We start from the raw sequence: 14,585 nt of genomic DNA on the forward strand, positions 1-14,585 counted from the left end.
GCAAACAAATAAAGTCGTCAAGTTTTTCAGGAAAAATCACTCGCGCTTCGCGCTCGTGATTTTTTAACCTTGACTAAAAATTTGACTCCTTCATTTGTTTGCAACAAACCTATCGGAAAATACCCGATAATTTTGAAGCTCTTGTGGTATTATAAGTGATAATAATTATTATTTCTAGTCGATTACTATTTTATTGTTGAAGGTAGAAAAACATTTTGTAAGAAATAAAACCTTTCTACGTTGAATTTAAAATCTCTGAGAATATTATATCATCATTTTTAATCAATCCGTCTATGCCGCATCAAAATCCGTTTCGTAGTTCCTAAACATACATAAAAGACAGACATTGGCAAGCCACTTTCGCACTTTGTATTTATAACTCTATATTATCATGCTAGGGAGATTCTGTCGGTCCTTTAGTAATAAATAATGTTGATGGTGGTGTAAACTCTTGCGTCTATGGAGATCCTGATGTTTTGTGGATTGTGTACGCATTTAAGGATTGGATCTTAGAAAAATTGGGGAAAAGTGACCTGACGAATTTTTGACGAACTACGCTGACATTTCTTTGTCATGTATAGTAAAAAGATTGGCAAGATTATGTTTGTTTTATTTTCGAGAAGTCTATAAAAGATGAATACATTTAAACAAAATCCTAAAATCTTCCCTCCCACCGTGAAAGAAATTCTATGAATCTAATAATATCTAGAACTTGTAAAGTTATAAAGAGACTCAAAACGACTCTTTTATTACAAACTGAAATTGACATAAAATGAAAAAAATATTACACATTATTTAAATTTTATTTCACAAAAAACAGGCATGTAATTAATTAATGAAAACATAGGAAAAATGATAATTGATAACAATAATTGCTAGTATCTTTTTAAAATAATTATCGAGTCGTGATTATGAAAACATGTTTAAATGTATACTATTTAGAGGCATCAATCATCATAGTTAGTTTCAATTGTGTCGGTTATCCATTCCCGGTAAGCGTATACTCTGGTGAACACATCTGGACGACCAAAGCCGCAACTTGGGGTAATGGAGAGAATCCTCGGTGGCCACACACCGTAAGAAATAATGCCAATGAGTTCATCCCCAGCCATTACAGGACCTCCAGAATCCTCCTGTAAACAAGGACATTTTAACAACAAATCATAATAAATACCACCAAGGAATATGATCTTTTTCTCTCTCACAATTACTGAAAGGGATTGTCTCACTTATAGAGGTCTGTAAAAAGGCAAACCTGTATGCATGTATGGGTATTACATATTTATAGAATTACTAGCGGTCCGCCCCGGCTTCGCCCGTGGTACATATGAAAAATAGATGTTGGCCGATTCTCAGACTTACCCGATATGCACAGAAAATTTCATGAGAATCGGTCCACCCGTTTCGGAGGAGTATGCAGACTAACATCGTGACACGAGAATTTTATATATAAGACATTATTTGGATTTTATAATTTTGATTTTTTTTTGTTTATATTTTGTTTTTAAAAACTCACTCTAATATAGTTATTTGATATCGTTGTTTCCCTGATTAAACAGCATTAACAATTTTTATTTCATAAAAGAGAACACATTTCCCACATGGGAATCTATACTAATATTTACGAGTTTGTTTGTTTGAACACGCTAATCTCAGAAACTACTGGTCCGATTTGAAAAATTCTTTCGGTGTTAGATAGCCCATTTATCGAGGAAGGTTATAGGTAATATATCATCACCCTAAAACCAACAGGAGGGGAGTAATGCGGGTTAAACCGCGGGGCACAGCTAGTACTGTTATAAGACATCATGGTAACCCCGGAACTTTCTTCGCAACTGCTGCTTATGATCATTATTAGTTCATAAAACTATCTAAAGAATATAAGAATATACCTAATGCAGTCAGTTGCATAAAAAAATCAGGTGCAGCTAATAAAAGCCGATTCAAAAGAGATTCAGACAAATTCAAGCACGTGAAAGTTCATCGTGTAACTAAAAATTTGCTCAAAATTATAATAATATACCTGACATGCACCTACTCTTGCCCCTCCTTTATCTGCGCATATTTTTAGATCAGTTATAGGATTATATCTGTTGTACTCTAATTTTCTTTGACATTCTTCAGTGGAAATCGTGTTCAATTTCAGTACTCGCAAATTATCAGGTTTCCTCTCAGATGGCTGCAAAATAAAATTACACTTTATGCACTGAAAACACGTGATGAATAAATAAAAAAAGACGTGTGGCACTCGGGGACTGCCGCGGTAAAGCTATTGCATTATATGCCTTCAAGCCACACCTCCACGCCCGTCGGAGTGGTAAAGCATTAAATACATTTTTGTCTTTGATAATAAAGAGGCTGTCAGCGCAGAATTGGCCTAACAAACATTTTGCCTATTTTTATTTTATATGCATGAATAAATTCGTACTTCATAATATATCTACAGTGTAAAAATGGCCTATCCATAGTTTCCCACACACATAGTAGATGGCATCAAATAAAATGTTTTGACGTGACAACGTCTTATAATTCGATAGAGCCGGTTGCACGCACGAAAAACATGACTCATGTGGCGTTACCTCGCTCTGAGGCGTTCCATGTAAAGGATTGAAGTGCAAGCGAGAGCGTGGAACGAGCGACAAAGAAGCACAATCGGACGTTGTCACGTTCAACTATCGTCAGTAAACCGACTTTATAGACAACCAATTTTTTCTCAAGCAAATCACTACATAGTAAACAAAGTCGTTTTCTCTGTCCCTATGTCCCTATGTGTTAAAACTACGCAACGGATTTTGATGCGTTTTTTTTTTAATAGATAGAGTGATTTAAGAGGAAGGTTTTCGTATATAATTTATTATGTTTTAGACAAAGCGGGCGAAGCCGCGGGCGGAAAGCTAGTCATTAAAATAAAGCATTATTAACCGCAAAAGTGCAGACAAAGGTAAAGTTGAATGGCTAAAGATGCAATGGTTAATATCTAAGGTTAAGAGCCCTTAGTAGGTGAAAACGTTTCTTTTACTTTTATGTACTGAATATAAATACTTTTTTTAATGAATGTTGATTTTTATTTTTGACCTACGCTTATAAATTAAACAAAAACTATCGTAAAACACAATGCAAAGGTGGCCTAACCCACAAAAATATTTTAAATATTAAGTTTTTATTACAAAGATTTATGTCATTACAAAGGCATTTTAGTTTAAAAAATAAATACTTAGTCAATAATTTAAATTTACAATAAACTTTTATAACTATTAACTAACTATTAATATCATATTCTGAATTCTCTGAACCACTTTTATCGTGACAAAATGAAATGAAATGAAATGAAATGAAATATGTTAATCAAACGTTTATCTCGAGAAAAAAAGAGCGCCAAAAGTGGTTTATCGCAGATAAAACCAAAACTAAAAGTAATTACACAAAATGCTCTGACAAATATCTTGCAAATATTTTAATATAATTGTTTATGAAAAAAAAATCATAATAAGTATTACCATGTCAAGTAGAAAACGTAAAAGTGTGAAAATTAGAGCTAACTTGGTGATTTTTTTTTATCGAGTAAATTTTAATATTTTATGTTTTTGATTAAACAGAATCGTTGAACATATCATCTAGTTTGATATATATTTTATTTTTTAGATTTGGTCTTGCATATTACACGTATCATCTAATAGAAGATTGGTTATTTTGCTTTATGCGCCCCCTTAAAGGATATTTATGTTTGCATAGTGAAAATATCATCAGCGTTACATTTATTTTTAAAACTCAAACTTACGAGTATGAATATATGTATAATGCTGAAAGGCTCAATAAAAATAAAGTATAAATAAATAAATATATAATATAATCCTCTAAAAACATAATATACTCACACTAGCATATCCCCAACCAGTTAATGTAACCTCCGTTCCAACGGGAGTGTCTCGGGATGCCAAGCTAATGGCAGCCACTTTAGAGTTGTAGGTAAGATCACTTTGCAGTTTGAGTAGAGCAATATCGTTAGCACGAGATGTTTCGGTAAAATCTTCGCGTTTTATAATTTTCTCCACTCGATATCTGGTGCCGCCTGATGAGAGAGTGTTGGTTCCAACAAGTACTTCTATTTGGTCTGCCCCGGCACTATAGAAAATATAAGGCACAAAATTCATCAAAGAACATAATATGGCGCCGTAAAGCCTGGATATGACTGGACACAGAAGGCTGATCGAGGCCGACAGACGCAGATGTCAATAAAAGTTCACACTTATATTTTTTTTAAAGAAGGCACTGAATATACTATCAATGCATGATCAATGCTTATACCTGAGTAACTGAGATGGGTTCTAATGTTTTCTTGGGATATTAATATTCATACTCGACACATCTGCGATCATCAGCATAAAATAGTAGCGGAAGTCTTAGCTGCTGCTTAAGAAAAAATATAAGGTTTACCTTTCGAAACAATGAGCAGCTGACAATATCCATTTAGGTTGGATGACAACGCCACCGCAGAAGTGGGTTCTATTCTGAATTGTCTGCACTGATGCTTGGTATGGAAACGCTCCATCTTGGGCAACGTTACCTCCCACTAATCTAGTTTCGGGTGGACCCTGTAGGGGATCACCTGAATTTAACAACTTATATTATTATTTTTCACTAATAACAAGTAAATGGAATGGACCCTTTTTTTGGTATTTTGCTCATAAGTATAAAGCCAGTCTCCATACCATGTCAACCGTAGCAGCAATAGTTCTAGCAAAAATAACATGCATAAAATTTCCTTTAAATGGTGTCCTATTATTTTTTTTGTCTAGTCAGGTCTTTGCTCTCTCCCGCCTAAAAAATCCAACAATGTCAAAAACATCCACTCAAGGAAGGAAGAAATCCAAAGGAAATTTTATGTAGACAATCCCAGAAGTAACCGTGAGGCTATTTGTGCAGGTTTTAGAGTTATTAGCAAAAATCTAAAATAATGATCCTTTGACCGCTCCCCCCATACACCGTGAGCTCTCCCCACCCTTGAGGACTTTCGATATATGATCATCTGGACAGAGGATCATGTTAAGGAATAACTGTAGCGATTTGCAAAACAACATGAATTATTTCCGTTGATGGTCCATTTTCGGCATAATTTATCGGGCTATGTAATTTACAAATGCTATTAAAAATTCATATCAAAAAGATAAACTTAAAACAACGTACCTTCCGCAATCCGTGCAATTGAATAAATAAACAATATAGACACAATAAACATTTTGATCAAATAGATTTGGAATGTCGAAAGCTAGAAATCGTTGCTCTATTTATATGATTTTACTATAAGTTAAGGTATTTATACACGATTCAGGGAAGATTTTACATTTTTAATATTTAAAACTAGCTATGTCAAATACCATATAAATTATATACTTAAACCTTCCTATTCAATTCAATTAATCTACTAAAAAAACTGCATAAAAATCAGTTGTGTAGTTTTGAAGATGCTTGTGATGCACTGTGTGTGTGTTTGTTTACCTTAGATCATTAATCTAAGCTGTTCACGATCATTTATTAAACAGAACGCACAAATAGAAAAACATATATTTTCAGACATAAAATTTTGTCTTTAGTTTAATAATAATTGCATGTACATAATATTTAGTTAAAGAAGTTAATATACCTCACTTTTATTAATTATTATTGACCGATCGAAAAACTATAAAGTTTTTGGTAACTTAAATTGTTTACAATATGTTGTGCATCCACCTTTATAAAATCTATCGCAAAATTAACATATTATTGTAAGGAAGGAACTTTTTTTTTAATTGTTTTTTAATCGAAATTAATATTATTGTTATACAATTATTTATTTGTAATATTATTGACATTCCGAATCGATTACACAGATGGTTTAAAGAGAACCGACAATTCATAAGTTCCTGTCTTTATTACTATCTTAAGTCTTTATCTAAGATACTTTATAGATCTATACTTAAAATATGTTTTGACGATTCAAAAGTGCTTCTAGAAGTCTAATTGAATAAATAAATGTTTGAGTTTGAGGTTATCCGTGATCACACAAAATAATATACATAATATTATAATATGTTGCCGTCATCTGGTTGAATCTGCAATTTGATTGAATGGTTTCTTAATGGTCGTCGCATCATTAACTAGCTTAGAAATTAACTAGTAGCTAGATATTTTTGATCTGGGCATGATTATGACTCTATGTCACACCTCAGGTTTGACAAGAAACCTGACTTTGAATCTTACAAAATCGTTTCATAATAACATGAAAATAAAGTTAATTTTAATGGTATAGTTAATTAAAATTTACTTTTATTTATACTTAATTTACACAGTTAATTTCTTATCTGAAATATTTGAAATTGATTCTACTTTTCAAAGTCAATAAAAAGTAGTCAAAATTCTAATTACAAGTTAATTAAACTTATAATGCACGCTTCATAAGTCATATTATGTGGAGCGATGAAGCAGTGCTCTACTTGCACCTTAAAGAAATCAAATTAATTTTATTGAACTTGAGGTTCTATTATAATATCCTTGAATATATATTTTTTTATTTGATTAATTAATTAAGATAATGATTGTGTATTTAATTGTATTTATGATGAATAAATGATTTTGATTTTGATTTTTTGAACTACTAGCGGTCCACCCCGGCTTCGCCCGTGGACCTGTGGTACATATTTCGCAATAAAAGGTAGCCTATGTTCTTTCTCAGGGTCTAAAAATTGTCTGTGCCAAATTTCATGAAAATCGTTCCAGATCCAGTAGTTTAGGCGTGAAAACCATACATAGTACATACAAACCTTTCCTCATTATTATATTAGTATAGGAATTGTGTCTACATTAATTTTCTATCGTACTCGTAGAACTATATTTCAGCCAGTAGGAAGAAAGACGTATTTTGTGAGGGTTTTTTCTATACCTATTTGAGTGTATGTATACATTGCCGGAATTGGAAAAAAGGCATAAAAAATATAGATACCTATATAAATATATTTTTTTACGTTTTTCTATCTGCCTCCAGTGCGGTTTTGCACAGGGACCATTTCTGTTAAAATATAAAACTAAGTACCTACGTAAAAACTGATTTGAAATTTAAAGGACGCATCTAAGCCTTCAATTAAAATTGAAAGGACTCGTACGTAAGTACGTCAACTAAGTACGAAATATTTTTCTACATATTTTAACTAAGATAAAATCGTTCTTCATTATCCAGAAGTACTAATACATATTATAAATGCGAAAGTAACTCTGTCTGTCTGTCTGTCTGTTACTCAATCACGCCTAAACTACTGAACCAATTTGCATGAAATTTGGTATGGAGATATTTTGATACCTGAGAAAGGACATAGGCTAATTTTTATTGCGAAATATGTACCACGGGCGAAGCCGGGGCGGACCGCTAGTATTTAATAAAATTATTTATTTAACCAATTATACATACGTAAGATTTATTTTCAATTTTTTACTATCGTCGTTTCTGCCGTGGGACGTCCACTGCTGGACAAAGGCCTCCAGGATTTCCAGTAAGACCGGTCACCGGCGGCCTGCATCCAGCGGCTCCCTGCCACTCGGACCAGGTCGTCTGTCCATCTTATCGTTTCTTTCACTTAATATTAGTTTTTGTTATATACGTATTTCTTCCTATCGGGGACAGATTTACTCATAATTGAAAAAAAATCGTGCCTGTTCGTTAGTAGTCTGTATGGAAACCGGCGTGGTCACGATAACTCGCGAAAAACTCGTGGAAAAACTTAACTAATCGAATTCATTTGCTTTTTAATTGCTTCGGTATTTTCTAAATTTAGTTCCTTTTTAAGATTAAGAAACCACAAAAATGAACCTCCTCCTTTTTTTTAAGTCGGTAAAAAAAGGCTTGTCTAGAATATTTGCATAGTACCTTTTTTTCTTTTCTTTGTGGACAATGGCGTATTAATCCTTTTTTTGTAAAAATTAAATTATAATTAAAGGAGAATTAGATATTCAAGGATTGGATTTTTAAGAAAATTGCCGAAATTTTAAATAAATGGGGCTCTGAAAAAGTAAAGAAATAAAAACGATCACACATTACTTAAATCGCTCATTTGCTTCTATAACGTGACAAAGTCAAAATCTCAATTGTTGGGAAAACGCATTTGAAAGTTTAAAATTCCTGTAACTTTTTAATTATTATGCTTAGACTATTCAGCTCAATACAACATATTAAAACGTTCTCGTTTTTTTGAATCAAATTGTATTCAGAACAATAAGTCGGTTATTAAATTTATTATGATTATTTATATCAGAAAGGGCCCTTCTTGTTGCGTTTTTCTTGTAAAAAGTGTGCAGTATTGCGTTACAAACAGATATGTATCATTTTTCTTGAAAAAAAAATTGAATAAAAATCTAAATCTTTACAAGTTATGTCGTATTGTTACGTTTTATTGATAATCAGTAACCTAAATGTATTGGAAATTTTAATTAAAACGTGTTACTGTAGTAGAAATCTTTTTATTTTTGTACTTTGTTTTACAAAATGAAAGATATTTTTGCGAAATTATTGTGTAACTTTCTCTGAAATACAAGTAATATACACATTTAAAAAAAATATACAATTATAACCAGACATTAATATTTTTTGTTTTACTTTTACTCACAAACGTTGGCAATTATAATATTACGACCCGCCCCGAATTCGCACGGGTTCAATCCTGATACCATCGATTTTTCTGAAGACTTTTTCATGTGTTAAATACTTAGTAGGTAAATTATTTTGATAAATCTCGTAGGGTTCAGAATGCGTTTGCAATGCAGGCGGAAAATAATGTAATTATTTACAACATCACATTAGAAACGTCAAAAATAACAGTTCATTCACCTATTTATGGATGCTATTATACAATATACATATAAACCTTCCTCTTGAATCACTTTATCTGTTAACAAAAACTGCATCAAAATTGCAAAACGGCAAGCATTCGGCCGGGGAAAACGACTTTGTTTTATATTTTGCTTATCTCAGTAATATTAGGAAACTAATCTTTATTGCGGGTCCCGGTCATACATAAATCAAATAAACATATTAGCAAAACAAATCACAGGTTCTTGTCTCGAGACAGCTTCTTGATCTCTCCTAAATTCCAGTAATCTTTCAGTATTTCACGGTGTTGTTCTTCGGAAAAAAAATTGACACTTGAAAATGCAGGTTTCCTTGCAGGATTCTCTTTTAGATGACGGGGCGGCACAGTTTTTTTTGTGATACTTTCGATTCGTAGGACTGTCTTGCATTTTTTAACTGATTTGTAATATTTTTTTTTTCATGTTTCTTTAATCAGTGGTATTTTTTACTCGTTTATGCTATAAAATAAATTGATTGTTTAATTCATTTGTATTTCGAGAATCGGTATGATCTTTTCGTTTTTCTAACTTAAGTGAATGTAAAATAAAATAATGAATATTTTCTCGTACAAGATTTACAAGCTTCCTAGGCCGTGATTCCATCTGAAAAATAAATTAAGTAATCAGACAACATTTTTATCATTTATAATGCAACATTGTAGCGTATTCGTTGTAAAAATGTATTATTTTTTATCAAGAATGTGTTAACTTGAGATAACCAACATAAATACCAAACATTTTGTACTTTTATTATCAACTGTAACGGAACATCTTAAATTAACCAACAAAAAACATTGTTTATTTCAGCAACAACGGGACAATCCTATGTAAACCGTAGCATGCGAATACTATTTTTACTACAATAATGACCCACATACAAATGTCCCGTTATAGCTGCAAATATAAATCAGTAAAAAAACAAAAAGCTGTACTTACCTTTCAGCAAAACCGTGATACTATAAGCTGTTACGTTTTTACCGCAATCGGGCAGCAGTTTCCTTCTCAAGGGAGCAGCGACAACTGACTTAAACCGTTCTTGCATTAAATTCAAGAGCAAAAAGAAATTTCGCTAAACCGATAGTCGCCGACCTTTTCCCTCATAACTCGGTCATTTTTGGAGCTAGAAATATCGCGTTTTAGCAGCAGGTAGAGCGCGATGCGACGGATTCTACTGTATTATTATTCCATAACGATACATATGCTCGTTAACACGTTCTTGTCGCAAATGAGCGAAATTTTATTTCGTCAAAAAACTAATACGTAGAAAATTAATGAACACATAGGTTCTTTTTATTACAATGATAACAATTGCTTTTTCATTTTTAAAATAATTATCGAATATCGAAAAAACATTTTTAAATGTTTAAAATGAAGTAAGATCATCAGATATAATTGTGTCGGTTATCCAATCACTGTAAGCGTATACTCTAGTGAACACATCTGGAAGACCAGTGCCGCAAGGTCCGAGTAAGGTGACATCACGCGGTGGCCACACACCGTAAGAAATAATGCCAATGAGTTCTTCCCCAGCCATTACAGGACCTCCAGCATCCTCCTGTAAACAAGACAATTTTAATATTTACTTTATATTTTCATTTGTTTACTAGCATTCAACAGCTTAATAAAACGAGAAATGTGTAAATAAAAATAGGCGAAAGGCGTGGTTTCAAATTCTGCCTTGTGATCGAACTTTTCCTCCTAGCTCCTGTAACACGTTTTCTTAAAGCAGTATGATATTATCTGATGTGGAAAAATGACAGCTCTTATAGGTCGTCTAGCGCCATAACTTTCCCAAACTGGAAATAGTAATGTTATTAGACATCATGGTAACCCCCAGGAACTTTGTAACCTCAGTGTAACCTTCTGTAGTGTAAATAAAATGTTGTTCAATAATACAATATACCTGACATGCACCTACTCCTGGTGTCCCTCCTTTATCTGCGCATATTTTTAGATCAGTTATAGGATTATATATGTTGTCCTCTAATTTTCTTTGACATTCTTCCTTGGAAATCGTGTTCAAATACAGTAGTCTTAAAGTATCAGGTTTCTCCTCAGATGGCTGAAAAACGACATGACACTTTACATGTACTGAAAACACGTGATAAATAAAATAAAAACCTGGAAATCATCCTAAAAAATTAAAAAATCATATACTAATCGGTCTACCAATACTAGAAGTCATAGTCATTAAAGACATTTTTGTCTTTATTATGTTCTAATTTTAATTTTCCAAATTTTAAAGGACGCCTGGTGAAAATACCATCCGTTGTTTACAATTATTATTAATAAAACGCTGTATGAATGTATAACACTGAAACGTTCAATATGATTATCCTCTGAGAACATAACTTTGATTTTGAAATTTAGACTATTTTAAAACCTATAAACATCACGATAACTCACATTTACGTATCCCCAACCAGTTAATGTGACCTCCGTTCCAACGGGAGTGTCTCGGGATGCCAAGCTAATGGCAGCCACTTTAGAGTTGTAGGTAAGATCACTTTGCAGTTTGAGTAGAGCAATATCGTTAACACGAGATGTTTCGGAAAAATCTTCATGTGTAACAATTTTCTCCACTCGATATCTGGTGCCACCTGACGAAAGAGAGATGGTCCCAACAAGTACTTCTATTTGGTCTGCCCCGGCACTATAGAAAATAAAGGCACAAAATTCATCAAGGAACATAATATGGTGCCGTAAAGCTTCGGTATGACTGGACATAGAAGGCTGATCGAGGCCAGAAGCAGATGTCAATATCCAATACTCCACGACTACATGTACTATCAATGCATGATCACTGCTCATACCTGAGTAACTGAAATGGGTTCTAACGTTTCTTGGGATATTAATATCCATACTTGACACATCTATGATCATCAGCATAAAATAGTAGCGGAAGTCTAAGCTGCTGCTTAAGAAAAAATATGAGGTATACCTTTCGAAACAATGAGCAGCTGACAATATCCATTTAGGTTGGATGACAACGCCACCGCAGATATGGGTGCTGTTCTGAATAGTCTGCACTGAAGCTTGGTATGGAAACGCTCCATCTTGGGCAACTCTACTTCCCACTAATCTTGTTTCGGGTCGACCCTCGACGGAATCACCTGAATTTTACAATTTATATTACTGCCCGCCCCACAACGCGAAGCGTATGGGGGTGTTCTACTCTCGACAGACCGCATTGTGTCAAGTTCACAACATAAATTTTTTTATAGATTGCCATTAAAAATGCACGCTACTAACTAGGAACTTCAAATTTGACTACAGACTGGTTTTTAACTTATTAATTATTTCATACTAGTTTCCGCCCGCGGCTTCGCCCGCGTGGTGTTTTGATAAAAGGTAGCCTAAAACCTGTAACTCTGTCTGTCTGTCTGTCTGTTACGCTTTCCCGCCTAAACCTCTCAACCGATTTTGATGAAATTTGGCACAGACAATCTTTAGACCCTGAGAAAGAAAATAGGCTACCTTTTATCAAAACCATATTATCCATTTTCTCACCACCACGCGGGCGAAGCCGCGGGTGGAAGCTAGTAGATTATAAAATAAACGTAAAAAAAGTAATTTAACAAAATTCATATAAAAAAATTGACTAAAACAACGTACCTTCTGCGATCCAAACAATGGAAAAAATAAACAATATAGACACAATAAACATTTTGATCGAATAGATTTGGAATGTCAAAAGTAATAAATTGTTGCTTTATATATTTTTACCACAAGTTAAGGTATTGGCATACGTTTCAGAGAACATTTTACATCTGAATTTTTCTAAATAAAACTTTGTCTGTACGCGGTCAGAGCTTACCTAAACAGCGGTTAATCATTTTTTACAAAAAAAAAAATAAATAGAAAAATAATAAATAATCTTTCGTGCCATGCGTTGCGTAGGCGCTCGTTGGTAGCGTTCATACAGCGCGCTTAGCACAGCTTTTTAGTATTAGCACAGACTAATAATAATATACTACGTATACAAGTATTAGTAGTAGCAATCCATTTTGGTGAATGTGTGTCCATTCTACAGGAAAACGCGCGTTCGAATGTACTACGTACACGGCTCATATATATCTCGAAGTGCGCGGCTGACGCCCACCCAACAAGCGTTTGAACAAAAATCTCAAAGTGCGCGTTTGACGCGCGCTTGCATAATATTATGGTGTATTGTGTACACTTCAATAAAATCTGGCCTAAAAACGGCAAAGCGCGCGTTTCCAAACGCTATGTGGAACTGAAGCATTAAAAAATAATTTGGAAAATCCAAAAGTGCACGCCTCATATTTTTTTTTAATAATTATTTATTAATTATTATTTTTGTTTATTTAATAACAATTAAACCACATCGAATCAGACCCTGAAAAATGAAAGGGTTCTATTCCTGAGCATACTCAAGCGTAAGAGAAAAAAAAAGACTCGATTAGTAAAGTATTTCGGTCGCTATCGTGTTCATGAAAAGCTAGGTGGCGCTATCGTCACGTAAACATCTGATCGGCGTTATTAAATGTTAATTAATTAATTTTATAGTAAAACAGTGCTAAAACTAGGACTCAATTAATCTATACTTATCCAATTAGTGTGTATATCGTTTGTGCTAACTATACTCTTAAACTCAGTGAGATAAACTATCATACAGTTGAGACAAAGTGAACAGTGTTAAAGTTGGACAATTTACGAACATACCTCAATAAAGCGAAAAACAAAAAATCCAAACAATCCAGGAGCATTTACAGTGATATTTATATGGACACATAACCACTTAACACAAAAATACAGTGATTTTGAAAATAATTATTGAGCGAAACGGTTAATTTTCACTACATTGACAGATATTTGAATACTTTTGATATCAGCTGTCATAAACAACGTAAATATAACAATCAAAATCGCTGACTAGAGACATCTATCGTCCTTTACAACGAAACAATTTGAGCCACCTTTTGGCAATAGAAGGAACTAACTGAATCTATCGATACTACAGAATAATCTCTTGAACTAGTTTACGATACGTACACGAGAGGGCGCAGATATAAAAATTTCATTAGTGTTCAACATAAAAATATTAAAATTGTAAAATAATTGTCTAAAAATGTCTGATATACAAAAATTATTAATTCAATTGAGAGCGGATATAAGAAAAGATTCAAACGAATCTCTAAAGTTATTAGAAACAAGAGTAACAGAAAACATTAACACTAATATGGATAAAAAGTTTGACCTTATAAAAAAGGAAATAGAGGACATTAAATTGCACAACACAGAATCAGATAGAAGATTACTGGCATTAGAGAAGCATATAAGACACAGAAACTTAATATTTTTTGGCGTGGAGGAACGGGAAAAATCTTATGAAGATTTGGAAAATTCTATTTTAAAAATAATCAACAAAGATTTGTCATTGAATTACGAAAACAGAGATCTAGAAATGGTTAGACGTATGGGAAGTAAAAAAGAAAATAAAATAAGACCAATAATAGTTTCATTTACAACCTTTGGCAAGAAGCTCGCTGTCTTAAAACATAAACATAATTTAAAAAACCACGGAATGTACATTAAACAAGACTATCCTCCACAAGTGTTAGACACGCGTAAAAAACTACAAGAACAGCTAGCAAAAGAAAAAGAGAAGGGAAACACTGCTTATATTCGACATGACAAACTAATAGTATATCCTCATAAGACCCCACAGCACCAGTTCAATAAAAACATGG

General features: G+C 33.2%; 2 protein-coding genes across 2 annotated transcripts; both read right to left on the reverse strand.

Moving 5' to 3' along the window:
* Positions 1-839: 839 nt before the first annotated feature.
* Positions 840-5,237, reverse strand: LOC149489446 (chymotrypsin-2-like). The gene is made up of 5 exons (XM_089713744.1): positions 5,185-5,237; positions 4,435-4,606; positions 3,876-4,122; positions 2,024-2,179; positions 840-1,133 (listed from the first exon to the last, which is right to left on the reverse strand). The coding sequence occupies exons 1-5, from the start codon at positions 5,234-5,236 to the stop codon at positions 948-950; spliced, it is 813 nt and encodes a 270-aa protein (XP_089569870.1). The 5' UTR covers position 5,237; the 3' UTR covers positions 840-947.
* A 4,984-nt stretch (positions 5,238-10,221) lies between these two features.
* On the reverse strand, positions 10,222-12,538 carry LOC149489447 (chymotrypsin-2-like). Its single transcript, XM_089715014.1, has 5 exons — positions 12,487-12,538; positions 11,813-11,984; positions 11,278-11,524; positions 10,775-10,933; positions 10,222-10,426 (listed from the first exon to the last, which is right to left on the reverse strand). The coding sequence occupies exons 1-5, from the start codon at positions 12,536-12,538 to the stop codon at positions 10,235-10,237; spliced, it is 822 nt and encodes a 273-aa protein (XP_089571140.1). The 3' UTR covers positions 10,222-10,234.
* Between the last annotated feature and the right edge of the window lie 2,047 nt (positions 12,539-14,585).

Source organism: Colias philodice, chromosome 3 (genome assembly GCF_061535455.1).
Source record: "Colias philodice isolate Cphi_HAF_F1 chromosome 3, ilColPhil1 Martin Lab GWU primary, whole genome shotgun sequence".
NCBI lineage: Eukaryota > Metazoa > Arthropoda > Insecta > Lepidoptera > Pieridae > Colias > Colias philodice.

Excerpts from the sequence above, each read along its gene's own strand:
- LOC149489446 (XM_089713744.1), bottom strand. The coding sequence starts at position 5,236 with ATGTTTATTGTGTCTATATTGTTTATTTATTCAATTGCACGGATTGCG. Across the intron at positions 4,607-5,184 it reads AATTGCACGGATTGCGGAAG|GTGATCCCCTACAGGGTCCA; the intron begins GTACGTTGTTTT and ends TGTTAAATTCAG. Across the intron at positions 4,123-4,434 it reads GCTGCTCATTGTTTCGAAAG|TGCCGGGGCAGACCAAATAG; the intron begins GTAAACCTTATA and ends TATTTTCTATAG.
- LOC149489447 (XM_089715014.1), bottom strand. The coding sequence starts at position 12,538 with ATGTTTATTGTGTCTATATTGTTTATTTTTTCCATTGTTTGGATCGCA. Across the intron at positions 11,525-11,812 it reads GCTGCTCATTGTTTCGAAAG|TGCCGGGGCAGACCAAATAG; the intron begins GTATACCTCATA and ends TATTTTCTATAG. Across the intron at positions 10,934-11,277 it reads CTGGTTGGGGATACGTAAAT|CCATCTGAGGAGAAACCTGA; the intron begins GTGAGTTATCGT and ends GTCGTTTTTCAG.